At 38.3% G+C, this 10,097-nt stretch overlaps 1 protein-coding gene and 1 long non-coding RNA gene across 2 annotated transcripts in view; both read right to left on the reverse strand.

The window, feature by feature from the left end:
• The window catches only part of LOC116671740 (5-hydroxytryptamine receptor 3A), a 15,562-nt gene extending 8,382 nt beyond the window's left edge, over positions 1 to 7,180 (reverse strand). The window contains exons 1-8 of the mRNA XM_032503198.1: positions 7,121 to 7,180; positions 6,109 to 6,269; positions 5,657 to 5,701; positions 5,383 to 5,492; positions 5,039 to 5,208; positions 4,489 to 4,646; positions 3,828 to 4,038; positions 3,580 to 3,715 (exon numbers count right to left, since the gene is read on the reverse strand). Of these exons, the coding sequence (XP_032359089.1) occupies positions 3,580 to 3,715; positions 3,828 to 4,038; positions 4,489 to 4,646; positions 5,039 to 5,208; positions 5,383 to 5,492; positions 5,657 to 5,701; positions 6,109 to 6,269; positions 7,121 to 7,157 (1,028 nt within the window). The 5' untranslated portion in view covers positions 7,158 to 7,180. The remainder of the gene's footprint in view (positions 1 to 3,579; positions 3,716 to 3,827; positions 4,039 to 4,488; positions 4,647 to 5,038; positions 5,209 to 5,382; positions 5,493 to 5,656; positions 5,702 to 6,108; positions 6,270 to 7,120) is intronic.
• LOC116671776 (uncharacterized) overlaps positions 1 to 7,955 on the reverse strand; it is a 17,751-nt gene extending 9,796 nt beyond the window's left edge. The window contains exons 1-2 of the long non-coding RNA XR_004327359.1: positions 7,945 to 7,955; positions 7,545 to 7,552 (exon numbers count right to left, since the gene is read on the reverse strand). This is a non-coding gene — a long non-coding RNA (uncharacterized LOC116671776). The remainder of the gene's footprint in view (positions 1 to 7,544; positions 7,553 to 7,944) is intronic.
• Between the last annotated feature and the right edge of the window lie 2,142 nt (positions 7,956 to 10,097).

Genomic DNA, 10,097 nt, shown 5'->3' on the forward strand with positions numbered 1-10,097 from the left:
AAAGTTTGGTGTATCGTTACAGCCCTACCATTGGGATAGGAAATTCCAGCGTCCCCCACAAACAACTTATGAGAATGAGCAAACAAGGGCGAGAAACAACTGGATGCACTGTCATCTCATTCATCTATAATGCATTTTTTATGCATTACACTTTCACTCATTAGGTTGGATATTAATTCACCTTAGGCCGCAGACTAAATGACAAATGATATCAACCAAGCAGTTACTCTGACTGGCAGTAATATGTTGCTGTTCCTGACATTAGTCCCTGTCACAGTGATTAAGTCTATAGAACTAGTGTCTGGAATAATTTAAGAATACTATGGGTTTATATTTATGGCCATCAGTTTTAATTATTTTAACTTAAGTTTTCTGTAGCAAGTTCTGAACTATATGTCTTTGACATGATTATGTTTGCAAAGCTAAGATTCTGCTGCCATGTTAGTGGCTCTGTGATGCTGTAGTTGGGGACAGTGGAGTACCTAATGACCTGTGACTTGAATCAGGTTCTGTTCAAATCAGTCACTGTTAATGAGCCAATAAAAAGGGTTAATGATTTCCATTTGAGTGAAAAGATAGAGTAAACTTTGAAAGGAATGTTTATTTGAAAAAGTGATGAGCGGACAAAGATGCATGTGATGTTATCCAAAAATGTGACCTTCACTATGGCCACGTAGCAAACCTGTATGTGACTTGGCATGTGACCTAAACATATCTTATTTAAATGGCTTCTAAGCTATTAAAAGGCAGAGTGTGTGTATCTGGTGGAGACACTCTCCAAGCTGCAGAGCTTGTAACTTGGTGCTGAATTTTTGATATAAATTTATAATCACGAAACCGTGTCAAGCGGCTTCCTTATCAAACGCGTCATCCAGCATAGCTGTTCAGAAACCACAACAGCAATGCTTAAGCTAAATGCTAATGTTGATATTGCTACCAAATTCACCATGACAATGCAAGCATTCTGATGTTCAGCAGTAAAAATATTCACTCCCTAAGTGGACCTGACAGAAACTTTGAACGCAAAGTGAATTTCAGACATGCTGCAATCATCAGCGAGTCCACTAATTGAACATAAAGAAAATTTATAAAAATAAAAAGTAGCATTTACTACCAAGCACACCAGAAGTTGGCAAAGTGAAATTTAATTCTGTGTCCATGAGAAATAGATGGTCCTCACAAGTGACATAAAAACACTGGTCACCAGAACTGTCTTAACGTGTGTGTGTGTGTGTGTGTGTGTGTGTGTGTGTGTGTGTGTGTGTGTGTGTGTGTGTGTGTGTGTGTGTGTGTGTCAATAAAACCCTTTTGTGACCATTGGCCTGCATGTAAACATCTGCATCCATATGTTTCAACCATTTATTCAGCTTTTGCTTTGTCACCCATCTGTGTACTGTAATTCACATATGTTAACGTACAGACATGCAAAGAAAAAAAAATTACAAAGTTTGTCTTTAGTCTTTTGTTCAGCATTTTAAAGTCTGATACATGTTTTCAGAACCAGTGATACCTGTGATACATACAGATTGTGCATATTACACCCTAAAGACATATAAACACTTGATGTCATTTTAGTGTACTATAACTACAATAGAAGTAATATACAAATATTAACAGATTAGTTCATACTACATAAAGAATATGTGTTTGATGTAGAAGTAGCACTACATAAAACATGCAAACAGTATTTGCAATTTACAAAAGGACTAAACGTCTGAACAAAACACACTGAACATCTGAACATGTCAGTCAAAAACATAATTCCTCATCAGCTTTGCCAAAACAATTAAGTGGAAAACAAGGCTTTTATGATTACACATCTGCCTGCAGAGCAAGATGTGATAAATCTCCTGTTAAGTTCTCAGGGCTCTAACAGGAAAGTTCCAGGTGGGAGCCTGTGTCCGTTGTCTGAAAGCTACATTACTAGCAGTCTTGTTGACAATGATGCAACTGAATGCCTTACCAATGCAGCCATGTGACTGTATGTTTGCAATGCTCGGCTCACTTGCAATAAATCCATGTATACATGTATGGTATATACATTAGATGTAATATAAAATGGCACCAAGCTGAAGATGGACACAGGCTTTAGCCGAGGAGGACGCCGTTAATGTTTACATCTCACCATGTCACAAGCACGAACCTCTCGTCCATACGCTTCTTTTGCTACAGTGATGCAGTTGGCGGGTTCAGTTGAGGACAACGGAAATAAATGAAACAAGCAAGTCTGTAAATTACCTGGATTAACCGGTTCAGGATTTCTGGAGAGAGACCTTTCTGTTGAATTTTCTGTTGAAACGTATTTTTTGGTACTTTTTTGGCACCAGAAGCCAAGTGTCATCTCGTTCCATTATTTTTGAGAGAAGGCGGATCTCTCTATGGCTCACACCAAGACAATCTAGATTCATAATTTGTACTTCAGGTAAGACCAAAACATGCATTGCAAGAACAACCTTCACTTTTAAGGATTATAATGTAGGTAATACACAAAAGCCAAATGGAAGGGGAAGGGGAGAGCTTTTGGCGTGTTAAGCTAAAGCTAAACAAGAAAAAAAAGACTGGAAGAGATGGAAATTAAATTATTAGCTGTGGGTATAGCTAGTCACAACAAAGGAAACAGTTAATCAGTCTTGTTTTCATTATGTAGAAACTATTCCATCTGCATTATTCCATTGTAAAAAGAGAATTATTAAAAACAGAGTGATCACTGTTACATAGAAAATAAAGAAAACTCTGTTGACGTTTTTAGCCACTTTGGTCCAGTAGCCGGGCTTCTCCTCTTCCTTCTTGTTGCTGAGGAGCAGGGAAAGGGTTTTCTCCATCTCCCTCAGGTCATCGGACAGTTGCTCCAAGGCATGAAACTCCTCTATCAGTTTTCTGCTGTTTTCCTGCAAATATATATTTAGTATACTTGTTTACACAATTATGGACAACATTATCAGCTAATACAATAGATTCAGCATTTTTTGTCCATTGTGATTAAATGCAACCCAGTTCTAACCTCTTTGGCCACAGGCAGCAGTTCACATGGAGTTTCACTAGTCGACACATCATAAATACACGTACATTCAGTCCAGTTGTGCTTCTCTGAAAGGACAGTGTTTCCCAAATTTAAAATAATATGGTTACCATTGTAAGACTTCATAACAGTAAAATAAATATAAAAACAGCTTCTATGCCTGATTGAGTTGCACCAGTTTTTTACAAAATCATTTCTAGGTTTGTGTTTAAAATCCTTCCTCCAAACATTTGGTTATATATTCTAAAGTAACTGGCATGGCGTTTTTTTTTTTATTTGGGTTCCTAGTTTAATTTAATTTCTTTTCATTCATTCTTTCTAATTTATATAATTATTAAACAAGTCTATTAGTTTATTGGTTGGTTTACAGCTCTACAACAGTTTCACGTAGGAGATTTTATTTGCAAAATAATTTACAACAACTTATCTCTACATGAGGCCTGTAACTACTAAGAACACTTTAGTTATACATAACATATAATAATGATGAACAGAAGTGCAACTGGCCCCAGGTCTTACCTCCGAGACAGTTGTGGAGATTGGCCTTGTGTTGTTTGCTACAGTCCTCACTCAAGTTTTGGTCATTGTCTGCTCCATTGTCTTGGCATGCAGAGTCTTTCTCCATTAGATACATCACCACAATTGTCTCCAAGAGGCTCAGCAGCATTAGAGCAAAAATCCCAATGCAGTAGAGTGCTGGGAGGGGCAGAAACCATCATTAATGCAGACAAATAACTACGCAATGACTCAGTATGCTTGTTCTACTCATTTCCAGTACAGAAAAAGGAATTACTCTGAGCTTCTTCACCTATAAGAGGAATCTTGTTTGACGAGGAAGGCAGAATTTCATTCAGAATGAGTTGTAACACAGTGACAGCAAGCAGCACGGTGACCTTAAAGCTGAGCTTCTCCCCCCCGCTGTCCGAGATCAGGAAGGAGGCCAGGTCCAGACATAAGAAGAACATGATGGGTACCAGGAAGTTGACAATGTAGAGCACAGACCGCCTCTTCATAGTGATCTGTAAAATGATGTTTGTGTCAGATGGTTGATGTTTCTAGTCTGCGTGTGCTCGTCTGCCTTGTCAAAAGAAGCAACAGAAGAAAAAGTACAGTACACTCAAATGTTTACTGGAGTAAAAACAGTAAAAACTGTAAAGTGTAATGAAGAAAAAACACTTGAGAAAAAGGAGAGCTGCCTGGTGGATTTTTAGATTTTCGGATCAGCCGATAAATGAGAAAGAAAACACAGGGGGTAAAGAAGTAGAAGAAGAAGAAGAAGAAGAAGAAGAAGAACAAAAAAATAGGATATATAATAAGAAAATATTGTTTGAACAGGATGGAGGAAGGAAGGAAAAAAAAAGAAAGAAAAAGAGAAAGAAAGAAAAATGAAGCTACTTGCATCTGTCCTTAAATAAAGAGTTTGATGATACGAGTACTTCCTGTGTACACCTGTATCTAGTTATACGTACAGTGTAAACGACGACGTCTTGGTTGTTGATATCGCTGACATTGTTAGCTGTAACTATCATGTCGATGAACAGCCATTCGTACTGGGTCCGCATCACCTCACGAGACCACTCTGTGGCCTCCGAAGAGTTGTCACTTGGCTGGAGCCGAATGTCCTTTGCTGAGGTGGGACATAAAAGAATTGTAAGGTTGTTTTACGTGAGATAAAACGAAAGATTGGATGATAAGTAGTGGAATCTGGTGGTGTGTGGTGGAGACAGGTAGCCAGAACCCCCTGTCTCTATTACTGTAAATGAAAATACAGCATAAATATGGTGTCAGTGTCAATAAGTGCCAGCCAATAATAGGATGAGGATGTTAATGATTTATGCAAAAAACTTTGATTGGTTTTGTGAAAAGATTATTTTTCGGTCTACATATTTTCCATTGGACGTTAACATTGTCAGACACCAATTCTGTCATGCATCAGCAGCTGACATTGGTCACTTGGTGCACCAAACTTGCACTCATGCACTCAATAACTCTTAAAACCACAACTCATCCCACTCTCACCTGTGTGTATGATAGACTTGAAGGAGAGGTTGCAGCTCTGAATGTCAAAGGGGAAATTGTAAATTTGCATCCTGCAGGTGCTGACCAGCACCTGGTCGTTCTGGACTTCAACATCACCTTTATTATTGATGGTGAGATAAGGACTGGGAGGGGCTTTGTCTTTCTCTGTCCTGTATGAGAACACACAGAGACGTGAACACAAAAAACACACATGGTGGCAATCACTTCAGAACACTTCAAAAACTTAAGATGCACTAATTGTTCTTTGAGTGTGTGTGTGTGTGTGTATGTGTGCGTGTGTGTGTGTGTGTGTGTGTTTGTGTGTGAAATGCATTCACACATACATTTCTTCAATAGTGAGATCTGGCTTCCACAAAACTTCTGTAGGAAGGGAGACATTATCAATTCCACAAAACTCATTTGGATCCCAGGAAATGTATTCATTCTGCCACCTCTACAGAGAGGAAGACAAGTCAGACAAACAGAATAATGAAAAAGACAGAAAGACAGACAGACAGACAGAAAGACAGAGAGATGCACAAATTAGGTGATGACAAATAAGAAAAATATTTCCCGACAAACATTCAATCTTTCCGAGAGTCTACTGACAGAACTCACCATGACAGTCCAAACGTAAGGAATGAATTTCTGGTCTTTCTCAACCTGTAAACAAAAATATGTGAGTTTCCTAGCCAGAGCAACACAGGTTATGTCAAATCTACACTAGACACCTCTCATAGAGCCTATACCGCTACACAGAAAAGGCATTACCACAGATCCACATTTTTTTAAACATCATGCAATTATAGCTGAAATATTTTAAACCTTTTTTCTACATTTTACAATTCTGTATTTATTGCAGTCTGCCTTTGTAGATTAATACCATCAATTTTGTTGCAATTGCCCAACATGCTCAAGAGTTATTGCTGTTTGCTAAAAGAATTTGACAACCAATTCAAATACAACTGAAAGGAATATTTAAAGTGGAAATTGCCTATTCTGACAAAAAAAACCAATACACATTTTGTTTATCATTTTAAAATTTGACAAACAAAGCATGAACTACTTACCACATCCAGAATGGCGTAGAGCAGGAGTTCCAGGGACACCTGTGTGGGTTGTTTGTAGTTTTTTACGGGCCGGGACATGGAGTACAGCTCATTGTTTTTGGTCAGGTTCAGGTGGTTTAAAACATCCTGATAACTGCAGTTACGCTCTGGGTACACCCCATCTAGAGGAGAAACATCAAGACACATTCTCCATGAAAAACATGCTCTTATTAACTTTTCTTCTAGATTAAATTAGAACTTCTCATGCTGTGTGTGCTCTTAAGTATACATTATAGAAGAAAACACAGTATTTGTGGGTAGGTATCCACTGCCTCTGAATTTATTATTAAAACTAGATATCAAAAATGCAGTATCTCCAGCAATTGTGGTCTGTGAAAGGCAATTATGAGATGGGCATTGGTGTTGAGGTTTTGTCCCATCAGTCCACTAATGATTTTTAAATTTTAATGACTTTTAAACGCGAGCATTAGTGCAGTAATTGAAGTTTTCGTAAAGCTAGCTGTCTGAGATAAATCTGCAATTTATATCACCCAAATGCATGTTGTTTAAATCAAGGCCCAATTGGCTTAAATCTGAGTTTAAAAACCTATTCAGAAAAGGTTCTTTCATTGTTTTGTGTCTTTTAATGTTCCTATAATTGGATATCTTTTTGAAAATTGTGTGTAAAAAAAAACAATTACATCATTAATACTGACATCCTATCATTCTCTTGTTTTTTTGTATTTTGTAAATTTGGTATTACTTTGGAAAGTTATCAATGGAAGGAAATAGGAAATTCCTCAGGCTTCAGACTGAAAGCAGTTCCTTCATTCCTTCATACACTTATTAACTGTGAAGGTCACCACAGCTTTCCAATTGATCTACTCTTAACGTTCCAAATACAACGATGCATTTCATTTAAATTGACAAGCCATGGGAATGCTCAGTAAAAAAAGTTAAGCCTTTATCTAACCTGCAGGACATCAGTCAGGACACACCTGAACGCATCATGCTGATCATTGTCCAAGCTTACCTGTGAGGAAGAGCAGAAAGAGGAAACCGGTAAGCATCTTGACTGCAATCCAGTGAGTCTGAGTCTGTACAGTTAATGTGTCTGTTGTCTGATGGTGTAATTATACATCTGCTTCATACTGGAAGAGGGCTGGGCAATTGAATCACCTATCATTATTGGTCGGACAGCCATCTGGAGACAGCATTCACTCCCACAGTGGTCATCACACCATCCCATTTCAGTGGAGGACCAAAAGGCGGGAGGGACCTGGTGGAGACAAAAACATGCTGTAATGATGACTGATGGGAAAAGTAATCAGAGTCGGAATCAGCTTTATTTGCCAGGTATGAGGAAAAATACGAGGATTTTTTCTTTGGAACATCGTTGCTCACAATGCTCTTACACATGCAAACTAAGTACAGTTACTGCAACTTAGTAGTTACACCTGACACTCTGTCGAGAGTGGCAATATGAATACTGACCCGACTGGCCTTATTGTAACGATCTGAGCGCATGGTGTGTATTGCCTGGCGAAGGTGCGTTTAGGGCCCATACCAATCCCCTTTTGCTAGTTTAACGGCGGAAAAAGGGTCTGTGCGCCAGGCACAAATGATTCAAAAGAGCTGTACTTAGTGTCTTAATTAATCATAGATGTGTTTTGGGCGTGACATGCAATAAACCAATCAGAGTGTGATCTCCCATTCCCTTTAATAGCCAGGCCTGGTTGTACCTTGACGCATTGCTATAGTGATGGCGGATTTGCTCAGCAGGAAGCAGAGATTTTCAGGAGAAGAAATCGATCTGTGCGTGCGTGAAGTTAAAGCGCACGATCAGATCATAATAACCTGCTATTCCACATTGACGTTAAGCCTAGGCACATTTTACTAATGCAATGTGTTAAAATTAAAATGAAATGCTGCAGTATAGACTTTAGACCAGGTTTTTGTTCAATGGAGCAATCACTTCCCACTGCCTCAAGATAGCAATGCACCAAGAATTTACCTGGACACACCACCCTGTAAGACCATGTGCATTTGCTATTATAAAAACGTGGGCACTGGACGGGAAATTGACAGCTGTGTTGGTCATGAACTAGCTAAGACACTTGCATCAGGCTTTACGCTGCGCCGGGTACAAGATAGGGCCGAAGCCATCTTCCTTTATACAAAACATCCATTTTCTATCAAATTTCGTAAAGTTATCTTGTGGAATGAAAATGTATCCTGATTTTTTATGGATTTCTCTGTGTCATTCTTTATGCAAAAGGAAATGCCCTGCTGCTGTCAAATCTTATGATTTGGGAAAAAAGGGTATGAATGTAGCAATAACTTCTTTTTCTCTGCATTTTTCTCTTTTTTTGTCTACCTTTTACTTTTAGTTTGTCCTTAATTGTGGTTCTTTTTATAAGCCATTACAGGTTTCCCCCACACCCTCACATGTATTATGCATTTCTTCAATGTGACTTGTATTTATGTGCGTGAAACAAATAAACACAAACGTGTTGTTAATGTGGTTTATGTTCCTACTGTCATGTATATTTGATGATTCATTATAATAAATGTGACATTCTTTATTGAATTGACACAATCATCATGTTAGGGTGTAAATCTATGGGTAATATAGTGTAGTTAGATCCAACTTTGCATTTGGAGGCAAAAAAAATCATTTCGAAGCTGTGATTAAAGTGAAATATTTGCTTCATATCAGATTTCAACTCTGATCTCATTTGTACTGGAAAAGACTGGTACTATTAAAAATGAATGTGAAAATTCAAAGCTGACTGTTTGCAGAAAGTAGAGCTCACCACCTTGTGGCAGCCCAAAGACACAGCCAGAGAATGGTGACATGATTAAATTACAATACATCTTAAATTACAATACAAAGAAAAGGCATTAAAAGATCCAGCAATTATGACAATATTGATGATCTGGCAAGAAATGAGTAAAAACGGCTGCAGGGCTCATAAGGAAAGTTGGAACAGGTTGGCGGGGAATGTCAGGTAAGCTATTCCGGTCAGGTGTCTGGTCATAAACCAAGGTATTGAACACATTGATACTTTGACCAGAAAAATAATAGGCATCACCAAAGATATTATAATTGATCCTGAGGGGAACATGAATGCCTGCACCAAATTCTGGCAATACAACTTCAAGCTGTAGAGTCCAGACACAAATGATGCACTGACCAACTGATTAATTAAAAAATCATCCAAAACAGCATATCCATCCAAAATTGACTCAGAAACTGACTGTTAATTGATTTATACTTCTGAATGTATTTGCAATTGTTCTAAACAGCATGATATTTAGCTTTCACTCACCATTAGTGAGACACAAATATTCAACCGCCAAATTATTAGATTGGTGATTATAGATATTAAAATGATTACATTCCACGGTAAGCCATCCAATAGTTGTTGAGGCTCAAAACCACAAATAGAAAAGCTGGGAGATCAAAACAGTCATCAGAACACATCATCTGGGAACCATGAACATCTGTGTTAAAATCTTATACCAAACCATCAAGAAGAGGTTGAGCTATCTGACAGGATACGTGAAAACTTTTACCTGCTGGTGGTGCTAGAAGATCATCAAAGTTATTAGGATTCATCATCTGGGGAACATGAGTGTCTGTCTAGCAATCCATCCAATAATTGTTGAGATATTTCACCAAAGTGGCGGAAGGAGAGACCAACATTGCCCTCTAGCATGGCCTAAAAAAATAACATCCACTCTGATGAAACAATAAAACACGTACAAATCCTGAGGGGACTTTTTATAGGCAGCCTGAGTGATGAGAATGCATTTGTCTTTGTCTGCCCTTGTTTAAAAGTGATGCAATAACACCAGATCCTCCTTTCTGAGGATGAGTACATAACATAGAGGCCATATCAGGCTGGTGAGGACGGACAAAATTGGTTTAAACTGTAAATGACAGATGAGCTGTACACTCAAAGTAGACAGAAACAAGACGGGAGGGGTAGATCTGTTTCTCTGAG

Source organism: Etheostoma spectabile, chromosome 21 (assembly GCF_008692095.1).
Source record: "Etheostoma spectabile isolate EspeVRDwgs_2016 chromosome 21, UIUC_Espe_1.0, whole genome shotgun sequence".
In the NCBI taxonomy this organism is placed as follows: Eukaryota; Metazoa; Chordata; class Actinopteri; order Perciformes; family Percidae; genus Etheostoma; species Etheostoma spectabile.